Source organism: Podarcis raffonei, chromosome 15 (genome assembly GCF_027172205.1).
Source record: "Podarcis raffonei isolate rPodRaf1 chromosome 15, rPodRaf1.pri, whole genome shotgun sequence".
In the NCBI taxonomy this organism is placed as follows: domain Eukaryota; kingdom Metazoa; phylum Chordata; class Lepidosauria; order Squamata; family Lacertidae; genus Podarcis; species Podarcis raffonei.
In genome coordinates this window covers 5,789,935-5,809,732 of record NC_070616.1, presented here as the reverse complement: position 1 = coordinate 5,809,732, position 19,798 = coordinate 5,789,935, and the positions used below count along the sequence as shown (strand labels likewise).

General features: G+C 44.4%; 1 protein-coding gene across 1 annotated transcript in view; it reads left to right on the top strand.

Moving 5' to 3' along the window:
* Positions 1-8,659: 8,659 nt before the first annotated feature.
* The window catches only part of PPM1D (protein phosphatase, Mg2+/Mn2+ dependent 1D), a 35,154-nt gene continuing 24,015 nt past the window's right edge, over positions 8,660-19,798 (top strand). The window contains exons 1-2 of the mRNA XM_053366624.1: positions 8,660-9,501; positions 18,607-18,835. Of these exons, the coding sequence (XP_053222599.1) occupies positions 9,132-9,501; positions 18,607-18,835 (599 nt within the window). The 5' untranslated portion in view covers positions 8,660-9,131. The remainder of the gene's footprint in view (positions 9,502-18,606; positions 18,836-19,798) is intronic.

Sequence of the window (19,798 nt, the reverse complement as noted above, 5' to 3'; positions counted from 1 at the left end):
CGCGGGTCTCGCGCTGCTTCTCTCCTCTGGCGTGTGACCCAGTGGCTGCGGTTTTTTCACTGCTGCTGCTTCTAATGAAATAATAATAATAATAGTAATAGTAATAGTAATAGTAATAATAATAATAATAATAATAATAATAATAATAATAATAATAATAATATGGTTGGTATCCGTCGGGAGTTAGTTAGTGGAAGAGTGCGCCTGCAGGAATAACAACAACAAGAAGAACGAGAATAAAAATACTTAATGAGACTTTTTTCAATTATTTTAGTAAAATAAAATAGCAAAGTGACTTCTTTTATTCCTCCCCCGCCCATAACATTAAAAATAATAATGCATCTTTAACTTTTGAAAACGAAACAAAACCCTGGTTTTTTTCTTAGTAAAGTAAAATAACAATTGTTTTATTTTTCACAATAGAAATGAAAGGACAGAATTGTTCTGTTTTTCTTAATAGGAACAAAATAGCAATGTTAACTCTTAGAAAAACGAAAACAAAATTCTTCTGTATAGTTTGGAAGCACATTGGAACAAAAAAAGAGGGGGTTTTCTTCATCCCTTTTAGTCCAGATTTTAAAATCAAAAGGAGGGGTGGGAGAAAAAAATTATAAGACGGTCCATAGGGTTGTCCGTTTAAAGGTTGTAAACTTTAATATTAGTAACAATATGTACTGCTAAGTTATTATTTGTTACTATTATTATTACTAATAAATTCCTGTTGTTAATAGGTTGCAGCACATTCCATAGGGTTGCAGGTTTAAAGATTGTAGTTTGTTTCCTTTTCTAAAAGAAAGGGTTGCAGTACAATCAAAGAGGTCTCCAAGCTTAAATTTTGAAGATGGCAAAGTTAAAAGCATCAACAAAGGAAAAATAAGTTTCTTAAGGGTACAGAGGAAAAACTTCCTAAGCTTGTGCATAGTGCCTTTCCTCAAAGCGAAAACAAATCTTTTTCAAAAAGGACCTCTGCACATAGTTCCCCCAGGCATGTGTAGAGTTCACCCTTAAGAAAAACTTCTCCAAGATCCTCAAATATGTGCCATGCCTTCTTATTACAAACTACAAATGGAATTTTTCCTCACCTTTCTGAAGAGCTGTCCAGGTGTGTGGTGGATCTGATGCCCTATTAGGAGAAGGGCCATAGCTCAGTGATAGATAGACTGCTTTGCATGCAGACAGTTCAATCCCCAGTATTCCTAGATAAGACTGCGACAGAACCCTGTCTGAAATCTGGAGAGCTGCTGCCTGTCAGCGTAAACATTACTGAGCTGAATGGACCAATGGTCTGTCTCAGCTTTCAATCAGTCCTTTATTCAGAACCATGAGGACTGGAAACTTGCTTAATTTATAGGGTTAGAGCTGTAGCTTTGTGGCAGATATATTCTTTGCTTGCAGAAGGTGTCAGGTTCAATCCCTGGCATCTCCAAAAGGCTGGGACTGGAATGTAGAGAACTGCTGCTAGCCAGTGCAGACATTATTCAGGTAAATTGGGAGGCAACCTAAGGTCCGTGGGCTGAATGCAGCCCAATCGCCTTCTCAATCCGGCCCACAGAGGGTCTGGGAATCAGCATGTTTTTTCATGAGTAGAATGTGTCCTTTTATTTAAAATGCATCTTTGGGTTATTTGTGGGGCAAATTTGTTCATATTTTTTTCAAAATATAGTCCAGCCCACCACATGGTCTGAGGGACAGTGGACTGGCCCATGGCTGAAAAAGGTTGCTGACCCCTGAGTTAGACAGACCAGTGGTTTGGCTCACTATAAGGCAGCTTCTCATGTTCCTTTGTAGTGGTGTGACAACATCTGGGAAAGTCAACGTGTATTTAAACACACCCTTTTTACATGATGCCAGCCACCTTATTCCTAAGATGACTTTGATGCTTGGGAGTATCTCCCCAAACCCCTTTTTGTCACCACTTTTCTTACTACCAAAGGGACGCGGGTGGCGCTGTGGGTTAAACCACAGAGCCTAGGACTTGCCGATCAGAAGGTCGACGGTTCGAATCCCCGCGACAGGGTGAGCTCCCGTTGCTCGGTCCCTGCTCCTGCCAACCTAGCAGTTCGAAAGCACGTCACAGTGCAAGTAGATAAATAGGTACCGCTCCGGCGGGAAGGTAAACGGTGTTTCCGTGCGCTGCTCTGGCTCGCCAGAAGCGGCTTAGTCATGCTGGCCACATGACCCAGAAGCTATACGCCGGCTCCCTTGGCCAATAAAGTGAGATGAGTGCCGCAACCCCAGAGTCGGCCACGACTGCACCTAATGGTCAGGGGTCCCTTTACCTTTACCTTCTAACTACCACCAAAGCTTACTTTTCAGAAAAGCCTTTGGCTCAACCTGCTGGTTACAATGCTGTACTTCAAGGTGAGGCAACCTGTGAGCCTTCAGATGTTATTGGACTACAACATCCATCATCCCCACCCAGCATCAGCCAGTGGTCCGGGTTGAAGGGACTTGTAGTCCAACATCTGGAGAACCACAGGCTCCCCTTCCTTGCTGTATTTGAATTAAGCCTGTAAGAAAATCTTAAGTGTCACAGATTATTCCTTTTATCTTTCACTGCCTCTTATTTCCCATGTTGGATTTTAGCTTGCAAGCTCTTGGGGCAGAGACAAAGTCTTTCATCAGAAGAGTGTCAGGCACATCAATAACCTGTAATATATTAATAACATTCACAACAACAAGACCACAATCTTTATATTCAGAGATGGAGCTGAGTATGGTGACACAGTGTGAACATTTAAAGCATGTTTAAAACTTCCTTCAAAGAATCCTGGGAATTGTAGTTTGTTAAGGGTGCTGGAGATTCTAGTTCTCTTGAGGAGGTAAACTGCTGTTCCAAGGATTCTTTGGGGAACTTGTTATTTAAATGTATGGTGTGCACACAGTTCATGGAAATGTACATGAACTGTCCTGCAAAAGTAGCTGACTGTACCACGGTGCAAGATTTTAGTTAGTGTACTGGTAGTCACACATGACATGTGCATTGAACTAGTTTAGGTTGTAGGATTGGGAAGCTTCTTGGAAAGCAGAGGTAGAACTAAGCTAAGCAGGCAAAGTGACAAGCAGTCCTGGGCTTGATTTGAGTCATGACTTGTCTGCCACTGTTTGCAAAAATACTGCTTAGCCCTGGAGATAGATCTATCTATCTGATGTGCTATTCGACTAAGCTCTACTCAGAGTAGCCCCATTTAAATTAAAGGGCCTAAGGTATGGCCTACTCTGAGTAGGACTAACATTGGATTCAACCTTTGGTTTCTGAACATGTACAAAGTTCATTTTGGGTCTTTTTCAGCTGCTGTGCCTTCAATATAAAAGTGCTTGACCATGGAAGATAAACAACACCTGGATAGCTCAGTCGGTAGAGCATGATACTCTCAGTCTCACGGTTGTGGGTTCGAGCCCCATGTTGGGCAAAAATATTCCTGCATTACATGGGGGTTGGACTAGATGATCCTTGTGGTCCCTTGAAACTCTATAATTCTGTGATTCAATGAACAGAGGGTTTCATGTAGAGGGCACTCGCAGCCCAGCCGGGGGATGCCAAGGATTGAACCTGGACCTTTTGTGTGAAAAACAGATGCTCTACCACTGAACTACAACCATTAAATACAGTATATGGAAATCAGAGCCGCTGAGCAAGGAGCAGAGCTGTCTCAGCCAACCTCTAGCCTTTGGTTTTCTTCCAGAATCTGGCCACTGCTTTAGTGCATCCTGAGCATCCACACTGCCACGCTCCCTGCTTCAATTTTAAAAAATGTCCTGCCTCTCCCCAAGTTAGAGCAAAGGTATGTGCTATTAGGCAAATAATACCTTATTTCAGGCCCGTGCAGAGCTTGTCTGAGGCATGGGGAGGGAGTCTTGTCCATGAGATGCGCCAGCACGGCACTGCCATCTAAGTTGATCTGATGCTACATGTTAGAACATGGTAACACAGGTCCAGATGTTACTATTGAAGACGTGCAGTGCATACAGACAGGCATGGGCATTTCACCGCTGGCTGTTTCGCCCATTAACTCTCTGGTCAGCTGGGAGAAATGGGGCATTCTTGGCATGACAGCATAAGTATGGCAGGTTCCTTGTGGAGCTCCTCTGCCAGCTTAGCCCTCTGAGGCCTGGGGCAAGTGTACCCAGATGCCCCCCCCCACCTTCCCTGCTGCACATGCCTGCCCTATTTGTTTCCCATCTGGCAAATCCAGGAATTATGATCATGACTTAAAGAGAATTACATACTTGAGAGTTAGTGCTTTGGCATCAAAGGTATACAACAAGTCAATATATGTGATTACTTACCATTTATTAAAAAAACTATTTTCTGCATGTTTTTAAATCTTGCAATTTTTGCAACACTGTGGTGACCTTTGCTCCAATTTTAGTCTGGAGAACTGAGACTGCATTATTGTCACATGCCCAAGACTACACAGTGGGTCTTTAACAAAGGTCTGATTGCCACGGCCCACGTATTTTGCCAGTGAAACACAATGACTTGCTGGTGATGCATACTCACTAGTAACCCTATATGCTTAGCCCTTTACCATCCTACTGTGCCCAAAATTAAGGCAGCCAAAAGGTTCCTTTTCTCCATCCTGTCAACTGTGCGTATACAGGTGTTGGTTGCCATGTGTGATTTCAAGCACTTGGATATTTTACAATCTTTATTGAAAGAGCACAGAAAATGTAGCTGTAACCTGTACAGCAGGCGCCGTAACTCTTCAACAGATGTCAAAACTCGGATTTCAGAGTCCAAGGCTCAAAGCCTAGTTTAATCCTGAAACTAACCCTGGGCCAGTCATTATACCTCTCACCCTATTCTACCTCACAGGGTTGTTGTGAAGATGAAAAAAAAAATCAAGGAGAGGGGGGAATTGGGTAGCCATCTTGTGCTCCTTGGAGGAAAAGCAGGATATAAATATACTGAATTTCAAAAAGTCCTTCCGCAACAGATTGCCTTATCTATCATATTTGTAGGCAGAATGCATATTCTGAAGACATCTGGAGGCAGCCCTGTTTAGGGAAGTTTTTAATGACTGATGTTTTAATGTATTTTTAATCTCTTGTTGGAAGCTTCCCAGAGTGGCTGGGGAAACCCAGCCAGATGGGAGGGGTATAAGTTGTCGTTGTTGTTGTTGTTATTTATTATTATTATTATTATTATTATTGAAATATACTCAGAGTCGCAAAGTGATTTCATGCTCTTTATTCAGCTCATAGTGGTGAGGAGGAATGAAAGTCCCCTCAAAGTATCTGCTTTATATACATTATTTACACAATGGGCTGCACATGATTGGCTAATTCCGGAATTCTACTGTAAGCCAATCAGGTTGTGGATTCACTTCTATCTGGAGCATGATTGGGTAGTTCCTGCCAACCAATCATACTGCTGCATTGTTCTAGGACCAATCAGACTGCTGCATTCTGAATCCTATTGTTCTAGGACCAATCAGACTGCTGCCTTTTGGATCCTATTGTTCTAGGACCAATCAGACTGCTGCAGTTTGGATCCTATTCAACTCAGTACATAACAATAATTATTATTATTATTATTATTATTATTATTATTATTATTATATTCTGATATACTGTATAGCTATACAGTTTTAGGTATTTCTCGATATCGTAGCTATCGCTGGCTACTTATACCTATGGCAAACTATCACCACTTAAATATCTATACAGCAGTTCTATGCTATTCCTTTTTCGTCTCTCACTTCCTGTTCTAGACATCTGAGTTCGATTGCTTGCGCCTCGTTGCCTTAGGAACAGCTTAGCCGGCTACCGCATAAACTGGTCGCCCAAACATTCTTTAACGTAATCGGGGCGCGCTCAAGTCCGCATCCGTCTCACGCAGGCGTGCACAGAACTGTTCTTTCACCTCGCCCGCCTTCCCTCACTTCTGATTGGTCGGGGTATTTTGTACGTTTTAGTCTTCCCCGCCGGGACTCTTGCGGAATGCTGGGAAGAGTGGCGGAACAGAGGTTGAAAGGTTTGCTTCCTTGCAAGCAATGGACCTTCCTGCTTAGCCTTCCTGGGCTCAGAGAACGATCCATTTTGTCTGGCGGATAGATTTCCAAGAAGCGCCAGCCTTATGTTTGTTATAAGCAGGAGTTGAGGGCAGTAGCCCGCCTCTGTGGTCTGTCCCTAGTAGCTGCTATTCAGAGGTAGACTGCCTCTGAAGGTGTAGGGTCCATCCCAAAATATTATAACTAATACAAATATAATTGCGAAGGACCATTCAGTCCAGCATCTGATTCCCCTCATTGGCTGAACAGAAGTCCTAGAAAAATGTCTGCAAGATAAGAAAATCCCTGCTGGATCAGGAACTGTTGAGTCCAATATCCTGTTCTCACAGGGAAAACAGCCATTGTGGTCAGCCACATTCTCCATGAATTTGACTAGCCTCTTTTTAATTCATTCTTTGTAAAATACACACAAATCTCATGCACAAAACTGACTAAGAATAGTGCTGTTACATTTTGCATCATATCTCAGGTTCTACAAAGCCTAGAACTATAAACTTTTTTAAAAAAAATGAGTGAATACTTCTCATAAAATAATGTTTGTTATTTACAGTTTTTAGGATTGTGTTTATTAAGACTAACTTATTTAAACAACAATCTGCTGTCCGATTAATTAAGGCCACCTTCTGAGTCAGTTAAGCGTTTTTCCTCCTCATTGCTCCATTGCAAAAATCACCAACCTGATTAAACATTACAGCCCTATTATTACCAGGCAGGCACCTTTTTTCCCCTAGTTTTTTGACACCTACTTAAAACTTTTTGATTTAGGTAAGCCTACTCATACGTGAAACCTTATGTTCAATTGTTTTTAAAAATCATTGATTTTATCTGTATTTTGTTAACTGTATTATGTCACCAGTTTTTAAGTCTGTTTTTATTGCTATTTTTTAATAAACAATCTGAATCATTTAATGTTAAACCACTTAGGATATATTTTTTTTATTAAGCGGCATATACATTTTAATAAGTAAATTAAAAGGGTATCTAGCACTTTTGAGATATTCAGGTCGCTTTTCAACACACCTTGTTGCAAGTTTCTGGTTGTGACAAAGCCAGGTAAGATGCCAAGTTACAAACCTTCCTGTGTTTTGTCTAGTTTTTGATTGCAAGCCCTGTTGGACAGAGAGACCTGTCAAACCTGTTATTTGCAGAGCCTCAGGTAAAAAGATAAAGAAACAAAGTGTTTTTTAACACCTTAACGACTGAGGCTGAAGTCATATACCTAATGACCCTGGGAAGGGAGTCCCACTGAGCTCAATGGGAATGACATATTATTATGGCATAATAGGCTTTCGTGAAATAGTGTCCACATCATCAGCTGCATGGAGTGTGTTATCCATGCCTAATTAGCCGGTATATAAACACACACACAAAGTGGTAAAAAATGCAAGCAGTCTGGTCAGAGGGAAATTAAACGCAAGCAGGGTGGATTGTTGTCAACTATATCAAAGCTTAATTATCATAATTTTAACTGGAAGGTAGGGCCCTGTGTCACAGGCACATAAAACATATTGCAGCTCTTCACAGTCCATCATTCTAACCACTATGTATGTAACAAGGCCAAGACAGTCATAAGACTAACAATTTCTGGAGCCTGTTGTAGTCTAATTAGTGTGTGTGTGTGTGTGTGTGTGTGTGTGTGTGTGTCGGAGTATATGTACTTTAAATATGGCTAAGTCTGGATCCTACCCCATTGTTTTGATTTCAATATAAAAAAAATCAAATTTCTAAATATTTCTGTTATATGTTGTTACCATAGCACAAGTAAGAGGTTAAAGGCAGAGACCCTGCCAAGAAAGCTTCATGAATATGAATTCATTATGCCATTAAAATAATTTTTAAAAATCGAAGACAAACATCTTTTAACCTGAATCAAACCATTTTTTTGTTTAAAAAAATAAGTCGAATAAAACTTTATTGAATAAAACAATATATACATGGTTTCGAACAACTTGGGATAACTTTTTCCAAAAAGGCCACTTCTTGCACAATGCATGCATGAATTATAACAACAAATATTGACTAAAGAAGAAAAATAATAACACGAATTAAAGCATGCTTTAATAATGATACCTCAATCCATCATAACAATTATTACAGAAAAAATATAATATGAATTAAAAGATACTCTTTAACAATGGAATGTTAATGTTTTGTTTATGAATTCAATAACCTGTACTCCTGAGTCCTTTAAAAACGGAGCAAGGCGGAGGGCAATGTACGATAAAATAAAATAAAAAATCAACGCCAGAGAAAACCTTTCCTCTGTAACCAGGGCCCTCGGTTGTCCTTTTTTATCTGTAGAGCTTTTGAGAAGTGTGCGGGGTGTTTTGAACGCATTTCTTCCTCCCCTAGGTTTTAATATGGGGTTATTTTTGTTTCGCTTTGCGCTGCCTTGGGGTAAGGTAAAGCGACTAACAAATCCAACGATCAAATAAATATTAATTTAAAAATACTAACAACACTGTAACCGCCAACCCATTCCATCTTCTGCCTAGATCACAAGGAGGTCCTTAAAACACAACATGAAAAGATTTGAGTTTGTCAGCGCGTGGGAGAAAGGAGCAACAGGGAGAACTGGCAAATCCGTCCTCTGCGCGCGCCTCCCTCGTTTTCCCTTTTCGGCGGGGGAGGCGGAGGCTAGTGCACGCGAGGCGCGCCCCCCGCTCCTCCCTTGGAACGTCGAACCTCCCCGGCGTTCTATCGGAAGCAGCGATTGTTCCGCCTTTTGCTACATCGCGCTCCGAGCCGCCCGCGCGGAGGGTTAGAGACGGGGAGAGGGAGAACCAGAACAGGGCATGCCTGGACAGCGCCTGCCAGCGCCGCCGCCGCGGCTCCTCCTCTTCCTCCGACGGTCATAAACAATAAAGTCACCGCCGGCCGGGAGAGAGAGAGAGAGAAAGAGAGAGATTGATTGATTTGGGGGGGGGGAGAGGAGGGGGCATCAAAAGAAAGAAGCCGAGCGCGGATCATCTCTAGGCTTTTCAGGGGAGCAGGGAAGGAGGAGGAGAAGAAGAAGAAGGGATAAAGCGGAGGAAGGAGGTGGGGGGGCGGCCGCGGCGGCCGCAGCCTGGTTCCCGTCGGGAGGAGGCAGAGGGGGCGGCCCGATCTCCCCGCATGGAGGGTCCCTGCTCGCTGGGGGTGAGCCTCTTCTCGGACCAAGGCGGCAGGAAATACATGGAGGACGTCACCCGCATCTTGGTCGAGCCGGAGCCAGAGGCGGCGTCGGGGATGGGCGCAGCGAGCGGCGGCGGCGGCGGCAGAGCATTAGGCGGGGATGATGGCGGCGGCGGCGGCGACCGCTCGGTGGCCTTCTTCGCCGTCTGCGATGGGCACGGCGGGCGCGAGGCGGCCCATTTCGCCCGGGAGAACCTCTGGCCTTTCATCAAGAAGCAGAAGGGCTTCCGATCCCACAAGCCGGCCGCCGTCTGCGCCGCCCTCCGCAAGGGCTTCCTCGCCTGCCACCGGGCCATGTGGAAGAAGCTGCGTGAGTTACTGCTCTTCGCTGCTTGTCAACCCCACATCGCCTTGTTTGTTTGTTTGTTTACCTCCCCCTTCCCCCTGTTTGTTTGTTTGTTTACCTCCCCCCCATCGCTGCTTCCCCCTATATAGTCAGCGGGGCTTGCTTTGCATCCAAGTAAATGGGTGCACGATGACAGCAGGACTGTGCGCCGGAGTTTACTCGGGAGTAACGGCGCAATCCTAACGATACTTGTTCAGAAGTAAGGCCTACTGAATTCACTGGGGCTTGCTCACTTACGGGAGGAGGTTCGGATTGCCTACTATACAACGCAGTCCTAACCCTGCCATGCTTGAGTTCAGTGGGGCTTACTCCCGGGTAAGTAGGGTTCGGATTGCAACTGAAGCTCCGGATAGATGCAGGTTTACTCAGGAGGAAGGCGTTTGTCTTCTATGAATTGGGCTTCCTCCCAGGTAAATGAGCAAAAGCCTCGCACCCCTATGGGCAGCGTCTCAGAATTAACTCCTCTGGAGTTGTCTAAGGATGTATCCAACTAAATTCTAATGCCCATTGAAAGACATAGACCTGATTTAGTCGTGCCCCTTTGATTTCAGTGGCTAGACTCTAAATAGAACATAACACTAGATGCAACCGGCTGTCATCTTCCTGGTGGAATCCAGTGGGATTTCCAGAATGACAGCACGTTTTCTTGCAAGCCTGTGCAGGTCTCCTTGGAAGTAAGTCCTACAAGATTCAGGAAGATCCTGGATGTTGTGCCAAACAGTGTTATAGGGCCAGCTTCAAAGTCCTCCCCTGTTCACGCCTACTTCAGAGGTAGCTCTCACTAAGTTACTCATTCTGTTATTTAATTGTTTTGCTTTCAATGAAGCTTACTTCCGTAAATGGATTTACAATGGCAGAGGGACTCCCTCCAGTGTGTGTGTGTGTGTGTGTGTGTGTGTGTTTTGGGGAGCATCTTCCATGACACCTTCTTTCCTGGAATTAAAGTAGCTCCAGGTTTTTACTTCCTTTCTGTAGCATTCACATAAGGGAAGAGAGATCCTGATTAAATCTGACTCGGGCTAAATTGGATAGTATTATTTTGGGCTGCTGTTACAAGCGATGCATTTGGATTAATTTTTTTTATGCATCATGCATTGGATAGGATTGTGGGGAGGGGTTAGTAAAAAAAATAGTATTATTGATAATAGATTGTCTGAATTTCTGACCTGCCAATAAAAAAAAGTTGTGACTTGCATATTCAAACATGTAGCCGGATCCTGTGTGTGTTGCCTAGGAAATGTGTCCTACTGCATTGAGTGGGAATACAGGAATTCAGGTGCTGCCTTAAGCTGAGTTAGACCATTGGGGTCCACCAGTGTTTGAAATTAGCCAGGCACCAGGCACATTTTGCTGATGGCACGAGTCCAGTTGTGACTACATGTAGATCTCTGGATGCCAGGTTGGCAATTGACATCTCCCTCTGGCTGGCTTCTCCAGCTTTCTTAAGCAAGTAAGCAGAAGAGCTTATTTACTGCATTTATATCCCACCTTTCCCCCCAGAAAGTGGGTCACCCACCACCTCCTCAGTTAATCCCTACAACAACCTTGTGAGGTAGGTTAGGAGGCTGTGATTGACTCCCAGGGTCACTTGAGTGGGGATTTGAACCCTGATTTCCCGGGTCCTAGTCCAACACTTTAACACTGGCTTCCCAGAGTCTTCCTGCTGTGGAGCAGCTATATAAATTAAGTAGGTAAATAAACATGGGGAGAGCAAAATGTCAATTAAAGAAGGATCTGAAATATTTTCCTTGAAGCTTGGCTTTGTTTTATTCCGGATTGTTTTATTTGATATTTTAATGTGTTGTAAACCACTTTAAGATTTTTTGTTGTTTCAACTATAATGCAGTATAGAAATGAAACTAATAATAATAAATCTCACTGCCCCCCCATGGTGCCTAGACATTTAATTGTGTTGACTGTAGCCCAGGTTTAAGGAACCATTTGGCAATTAGCTTATTTACCTGTTTCTAACACTGGCACCTAGCTCACTACAGTGGTACCTCGGGTTAAGTACTTAATTCATTTTGGAGGTCCGTTCTTAACCTGAAACTTTTCTTAATCTGAAGCACCACTTTAGCTAATGGGGCCTCCCACTGCTACTGCACCGCCAGAGCCTGATTTCTGTTCTCATCCTGAAGCAAAGTTCTTAACCCGAGGTACTATTTCTGGGTTAGCAGAGTCTGTAACCTGAAGCGTACGTAACCCGAGGTACCACTGTATTGTTGGCATCACTCCAGGATTTCAGACAGGAATATTTACCAGCCCTACTACCTGGAGATGCTGGGGATCCAACCTGAGACCTTTGCATGCAGACCAAATGTTCAACCACTGAGTTATAGCCCCTTTCTCAAAGGGAGCCTAACCCCAGTGGGGCTTATTCCGAAATTAATCACCTGCAGAATTGTGGCCCAGTTTTATGAACACTCAAGTAGGGAGGAGGATGCCCAAATGGGGAGTAGATGTTGGCTTGGGCCTTAGTTCTGTTCCTGCTTGCTTGGTTCCAAATCCTGTTGATCTCTGGGGTGAACACATGAATGGAACCGGACTCCAGAGCTGGGACTTTGTGTGTAGAGGAAGCGTTGACTGGGTCTCGCTTACAAAGTAATTGCACACATCTGTGAATAGACAGAATCTCGAGCCGTTGTAGTGTTTTTAAATTCCACCCCCAGATTTCAACCCCATACAGTAACATCGGGAGGACTTTGCTGATAAATGCTTTTCTGATTGGAGGAACCAACTGGCCGCCTTTTGCATAGAAGAATTTCTCCAAGGCTTTGATGGTTCTCGAGATTCTACAAAACTCTTTTGCACGAAAGTTACTGGGCCTCCCCAAGGGCTCGGTTGCTGCACAGTTAAGAACAGAACTGGGCCTCCCCTCTATTGTTGCGAGAGCCCACATTAGAATAATTAGTTTTTATTGTAAATTAATCAAAGCCCCAGGCTCCCTACTAGCCAGGCAAGCCTTTTTAACTTGTGCTTATAACAACAAATGGTCCAAGGCCATGGAGATTATCATGGCACGCTACTCCCTCCCAGATCTTGACACGCAGTCATCTTGGGACCATCATAATATCCGGGCCTGGATTCTTACAAGAGATGAGGCCATGGACCGGGCACAGTCCGCCACAGCTCGCCTCTCCAAGTGGCTCCCTAAAGTGAAAGTGGTAAGATCACTTGCCAACTACTTGATAGACCTGACGGAGCCCAATTTGAGAAGAGCGTTTACCATGGCCCGTTTCCATTCTATACCCACAGCCTTCTTGCAGGGGATTTACTTTAAGACCCCCATTACTCAGCGTCTATGTCCATGCACAATGAATGAAGTAGAGGACTTCATACACTTCTTTTTCTACTGCCCTATTTATGAGCTAATAAGAACTAAGCTCCTCCTCTTGATCCCGCCCACCATCACATCTAAGGAAGACTGTTTGAAATCGCTTCTTGTGGATGCAGATCCCCAAATTTCACGTGGGGTGGCAATCTTTATAGTGCAGGCTTTGAAACTTAGGGCTACACTGACTGGGTAGTGTGTCCCAGACCTGGTCCTGTTTTAATTCTTTGTATTACCTTTTTAACCTAATGTGCCGAGCCTATTTTGGGGCCATTATATGTTTTATATACATCTGCATTTTAGATTCCCGGCGCTGGCAACTAAATTTTTACATTATTGTTTTAGGGTTTTTTAAATGTCACAATGCCACTAATATCGTTTGAATTTTGTTAGGTTGCTTCTCTCTAGCATTTTTGTCTTATCCTGCTATGGCTGTACGCTAATGCAATAAAGGTTTGATGATGATGATGACAGAATCTCATCTTCATATGGAACTGTTGACCCGTGGTTTCACATAACTTTCAGCCAGGGGTGGGCAACCTGTGGCTGTCCAGATGTTTTTGGACTCCAGCTCCCATCATCCTTAAGTGTGTTGGCTGGGGCTGACGGCATTAAGCCCATCAACATCCAGAGAGCTGTATGATTGCTTAGAAAGCCAGTGGTTTCCTCCTGCCTGACTGGTCAATGAATGCAGAGGCACTAGGGCGGTTGACAAGAGTCTATTCAAGTTACCATATTTTTCCGTGTATAAGACACTCCCATGTATGAGATGACCCATATTTTTTGAGCCCCAAATTAAGAAATAATTAATTGCAACATTGCATGTATAAAACAACCCCCAATTTTAAACTTTAAAAATTTGGGAGAAAATACAGTCTTATACACGGAAAAATACAGTAACTCTTCAGTTAATTTCCAATATTTTGGATTGCTTGTGCTTTTAGTCCATAGCTCCATTCACCTGCAATCACACTCTAGAGGTGCTCTTCTAAGGCACTTGCAAGTTTGTTGTAGTGGTTAGAGTAGGACCATGGGTCCTGGGTTCAAATCCCTACTCAGCCAGAAAGTTTTCACTGGGTGACTTTGGGCTGGTTGGCATCTCTCAGTCTAACCTACCTGGGGGAATGGGGGAATCACATATGCTGTCTTGACCTCTTTGGAAGAAAGGTGAGATATAAAAATAAAATCCTGCTTATTTCAGTGGGACTTACTCCTGGTTAAATGTGTGTAGCATTGTCACCTTGTACACCCCACCACAATTAACCCCCCTCCCCTTTGCAGGCTTAATTCTTCATTACAGCTCATTCTGCCTTCTCACTTTTTTCCCCCTTTAAAAAATGTACATTATTTGAAATTCGTGGTCATTTATCCCCTTCCTTGATCCTGAAATGTGATGGGGTTAGCAGCGTGAAAGCTGGGTAATGTTCCTGAACTTGGATATGTGTGGAAATGAAGAGAAAATTAAGTACAAAACTCAGGATATCCTAATAGCCCTGTTTTGTCAGTGTATATCACAAAAGAAAACATTTGTGCATTTTAAGCGCTTTGCAGAACTCTGGGCTCCTATCCATTAATAAGATTGTACCCTTTTCTCCTTACTTCGCTTGGGCTGCAATCCTTCCATGTGCCTACTTAGAAGTAAGCCCTGTTGAATTCAGTGGGGCTTCCAGGTAAAGTGGGGTTAGCATTTCAGCCTTTGTCTCTCCCTTCCTCCCTTCCCAAACCCCCTGTAAGCTCTTTGTTAAAACAGGGTATGGCCAAAATTGGTTACAGCTTGTTGTAGCCAGGAAACAGGCCTGGACTGAATTAGTGACAACAAGGGGAATGTCCGAAATATATATTGCAAATGCCCGGTTCTCATAAAGAATGGAGCGTGGCTGTCAAATTTCAGATTTCCTTCCTTAATTGTTTTGCAGAGCAGAACCTGAGTGTGTTTGTGTGTGCTATTTTAGGGTCTGTTTCTCTCACCCATTTTCCTGGTTTTTCAGGCTACATAAGATAGCATCAGGGACATATCAGGTTGCTTTCTGTAGCCCCCTCCATGTTATTCTCCCCTCCCCTTCACCTGGCTGCAAGTTTTTCCAGAGGCAGCCTCTCCAGGTGCCATTTTAAATTCCCCACAATGCCATGGGGCGCACTCAGTGTAGTGTCGCACCAGGGAACCGTGGGAAAGAAAAATGGCAGCCTTCAGCGGCCAATGGCATAACAAGGTCTTGGGGCACTGCGATCAGGTCACAGAAGAAAGATGGGGTATAAATGAACTGGGTGGGAGGGAACACTGCATGTTGGGAAGTCTGCAGTCATGCTTAGGTTTGCAAGGTGTAGCTGATGAATCGATCAAAATGTTCTCAACTGACTAAAAAGGAGTTCCTGATTAATAGGGCAGGAAGCTTTTATTTTTTAAAAAAATAAAACATTTTTAATGCAGGTCACATTAGGAAAGAGGCGTAGCCTCTTGTGTGTGATAGGGTTCGGTCCTCAACATCTTGGGATACAGTTGGGAAAGACTTCCTGTCTAAAATCTTGGAGAGCTGCTGCCAGTCCGTGTAGACAATAGTGGGCCAATGGTCTGAAAAGTACTATAAGGCATCCATTTGGCCACTGTGATGCTGGGCCTTTGGTCAGATCTACCAGGGCTCTTCTTAGGTTCTTATGACCCTAAATTAACTGCACTGTACAGTACAGTGGTACCTCTGGTTAAGTACTTAATTTGTTCTGGAGGTCCGTTCTTAACCTGAAACTGTTCTTAACCTGAAGCACCACTTTAGCTAATGGGACCTACTGCTGCCGCTGCGTCACCAGAGCACGATTTCTGTTCTCATCCTGAAGCAAAGTTCCTAACCTGAAGCACTATTTCTGGGTTAGCGGAGTCTGTAACCTGAAGCGTATGTAACCTGAAGCGTATGTAACTTGAGGTACCACTGTACAGTGCCTGTCATTCTTGCCCAAACCCTGATTTTTTTTGATTTGCAGGAATTCTATTTATCGTCATTTCCCTAACTGTTCATTTACACATTGCATTTGAGCTTTCACATGATGCCAAAAGCCACTTCCGAATCTATAGTGCAAGCTTCGCACCCATTTCCATATTACTTACAAATGGATTTTTCTTTTCCTGGAAAGAAGTAACACTGAAATTAGCCCTGAACTTGCACTATATTCCACTAAAAGTTCAAGAAGTAGCTTTTATGTTGTTTGAAAGCTCAAATATAATGCAGAACTGAATAAGGGAAACGGAATAAGCTTCCGTGTGGAATAAGCCAGTGTGGTGTAGTGGTTAAGAGCGGTAGTCTCGTAATCTGGGGAACCGGGTTCGCATCTCCGCTCCTCCACATGCAGCTGCTGGGTGATCTTGGGCCAGTCACACTTCTTTGAAGTCTCTCAGCCCCACTCACCTCACAGAGTGTTTGTTGTGGGGGAGGAAGGGAAAGGAGAATGTTAGCCGCTTTGAGACTGCTTAAAGGGAGTGAAAGGCGGGATATCAAATCCAAACTCTTCTTCTTCTTCTTCCATGTGAATGCAGCCTTAGAGTTGGATCTGGAAGAGCTGGACTCAAATCTCCACTTTAACCGTGAACTCACGGGGTGGACTTGGGTGCAGTCAAGTTCTCCTTAAATGGACATCTGCCTTGCATGGATATTGAGGATCTTGCCTTCAGCTTTGTTACCCAGAAGGAAAAGTGGGATGCAGATAATAGCTAAATAAATAAAATGCTTGCAATAATCATCATCATCATCATCATCATCATCATCATCATCAGGGTTTAGGCAGGACTGACAGGGGCTGTACATTGCTGTTAATTCTGGATCATAAGAACCTAAGAAAAGAGCCCTTGGTGGATCGGATTGAAAGCCCACCAAGCCCAGCATCTCAGTGGTCACCCAGTTGCCTGTGCGAAGTCCGCAAGCAGGTTAGGAACGGAACGCAACAGGGAATCTGCCCACTTGTGATTCCCAGCAGCTGGGCATTCAGAGCAGAAGAACGAGCTGCAAGAAGGAGCGAGGGGCTTAAAATCAGTGTCAAGACCCCGGGTTGCTCCTAGCAGCTGGGCTTTCGAGCCCTGGCTGGCAATTGGCACGTGCTGCAGCCAGTTGATGCACTCTTGGCTCTGTTCCCTGGCCAATGGCTCAGGGGGGTAGGGGAGGGACCAGCCTTTGTTCCTCTGAGCGCATTTGGTTCGCAAGGGGGAGGGAGGGAGAGAGAGAAGGGGCTGCAAAAATCTGTCCAATGTTTGCATGTGTGTAGGGGAGAGGAGAGGTGTCTCGAAAAGTCTTTATTGAATCTCCGAGTTTAAGCATGCCTTCTGTGTATGCGTGGGCTCAGACGAAAACCGGATTTGACCATGAGCTGACTGTGGTTGTACACAGTTTGTTGTGCTGCTGTTTCTTTAATCCTCGTGGTGCAGTGATATTTGTGGTGTATATGTTGTGTCCGCCCCTGCCCCCCCCCCAAAAAAAACATCCTCAGTGTCTCAGAAGAGTTGGGAAATGTAGGAAGTGGCCTTATATCAAGTCAGAACATTGGTCCATATAGCTCAATATTGTCCACACAGACTGGCAGCAGCTCTCTAGGGTTTCAGGCAGGGGGGGCGTCTCACCTGATCCTTGGGGCTTCCTCACGCGTAGCAGACGCTGTACCATTCAAAAGCGACCCCTTCCTGAGAGCTGTGAGGAGGAATCCCCCTCCCCGTTCCCCTCCTGGAGCCACAGTGTGGTTTAACATGCCTTATTCTTGGAATTGAAGCTCTGTGAGGGGGACAGGCGTCTCCTAGCAACTCTCAGCACCCCTAACAAACGGCCTTTCCCAGATTTATTTAGGGGTGGCAGAAGCCATTGCTTTTTAGAGTCACATGCTAGTTCTTTAAGTTGATGGTGCACGTGTGGCCTTTGAGTTTGGGAACTGGACCACAAGATACGGAGAATAGTCACTTCCATGGTTTTGCTTGCTTTTGACTCTGGCCCTGCCCACTGCTGGAACGCAGCTTCTGGAAATAAGGGAATGTGGGCCTTATGCTGAGAAACTTTCCCCATTATTATTATTATTATTAGTAGTAGTAGTAGTAGTAGTAGTTATAGTAGTAGTAGTATAGTGCCTTTCATCCAAAGGCCTCAGAGCAGTTCACAGCATTAAAATATAAGATAAAACAAAATACATAATAAAAACCAGAACAAAACATACCAATTTCCCCCCCCCTCAAAAAAACACATTTAAAAAGATACATGTTAATTGGCCCAAGGACTGGTTGAAGAGGAATGTTTCCGCCTGGCACCTAAACATATATAATGAAGGCAGTCCTCGAAGTATTACAGCCCTGAGCCATTTAAGGCTTTATAGGTCAAAACCAGCATTTTGAATCGGGCCAGGAAGCTAATGGGATGCCAATGCAGTCGGACTAGGATCGGCTCAAACCGTCTTGTCTCGGTGAGCAACCCGGCCACCAAATTCTGCATTGGCTGATGTTTCTGGACTGTCTTCAGAGGCAACCCCATGTATAAACATGTTGAGGTGATCTAACTGAGAGGTTACCAGAGCCTAGGCGACAGAAGTGAGGCTATCCCTGTCCAGATTGGGGCGCAGCTGGGCCACCAGCTGAAGCTGATGGAAGGCATGCTGTGCCACCAAGGCCACCTGACCCCTTTGGGGAATGAGTATCTGTGGGCCTGGTTTATGCCTGTACTTTTTGTTCAGGATGTTGTGCCTAAGTTAAAATCCATTTTCTCGTCTCCCCTGCTTTGCAGCAGAGTGGCCGAAGACCATGACCGGCCTGCCAAGCACGTCCGGGACGACCGCCAGCGTGGTCATCATCCGGGGCTCAAAGATGTACGTGGCTCACGTTGGCGACTCGGGTGTGGTGCTCGGAGTCCAAGATGACCCCAAGGACGACTTCATCCGGGCTGTGGAGGTGACGCAGGATCACAAGCCCGAGCTCCCGAAGGAGAGGCAGCGGATCGAAGGCCTCGGGGGCAGGTAGCCATCTTGTCTTATCTTCTTGTGCTGTGTGGTGAAAAAGTTGGTTCTGCTGGACAGGTTGGATCAGGGTTCAGCAAACTTTTCCAGCAGGGGGCCCGTCCACTGTCCCTCAGACCTTGTGAGGGGCCAGACTATATTTTTTTGGGGGGGAAATGAACGAATTCCTATGCCCCACAAATAACCCAGAGATGCATTTTAAATAAAAGCACACATTCTACTCATGTAAAAACATTAGGCAGGCCCCACAAATAACCCAGAGATGCATTTTAAATAAAAGGACACATTCTACTCATCTAAAAACATCAGGCAGGCCCCACAAATAACCCAGAGATGCATTTTAAATAAAAGGACACATTCTACTCATGTAAAAACATCAGGCAGGCCCCACAAATAACCCAGAGATGCATTTTAAATAAAAGGACACATTCTACTCATGTAAAAACATCAGGCAGGCCCCACAAATAACCCAGAGATGCATTTTAAATAAAAGGACACATTCTACTCATGTAAAAACATCAGGCAGGCCCCACAAATAATCCAGAGATGCATTTTAAATAAAAGGACACATTCTACTCATGTAAAACATGAGGAGTGTGGTGGAGTCTCCTTCTTTGGAGGTCTTTAAGCAGAGGCTTGACAACCATATGTCAGGAGTGCTCTGATGGTGTTTCCTGCTTGGCAGGGGGTTGGACTCGATGGCCCTTGTGGTCTATTCCAACTCTATGATTCTATGATTCTATGAAAACATGCTGATTCCCGGACCATCCACAGGCCAGATTTAGAAGGCGATTGGGCCGGATGCGGCCCCTGGGCCTTAGTTTGTCTACCCATGAGTTGGATCAACAAGTGTTTTTTTTTCTTCTTCTGTCTTTACCTGCCAGCAAATGGTTAACGAATGGCAGCCTCTGATTGGCCGTGGTTCCAGGAGGGAGAGTTTAAAAGGAGAGGATTTGGAGAGAG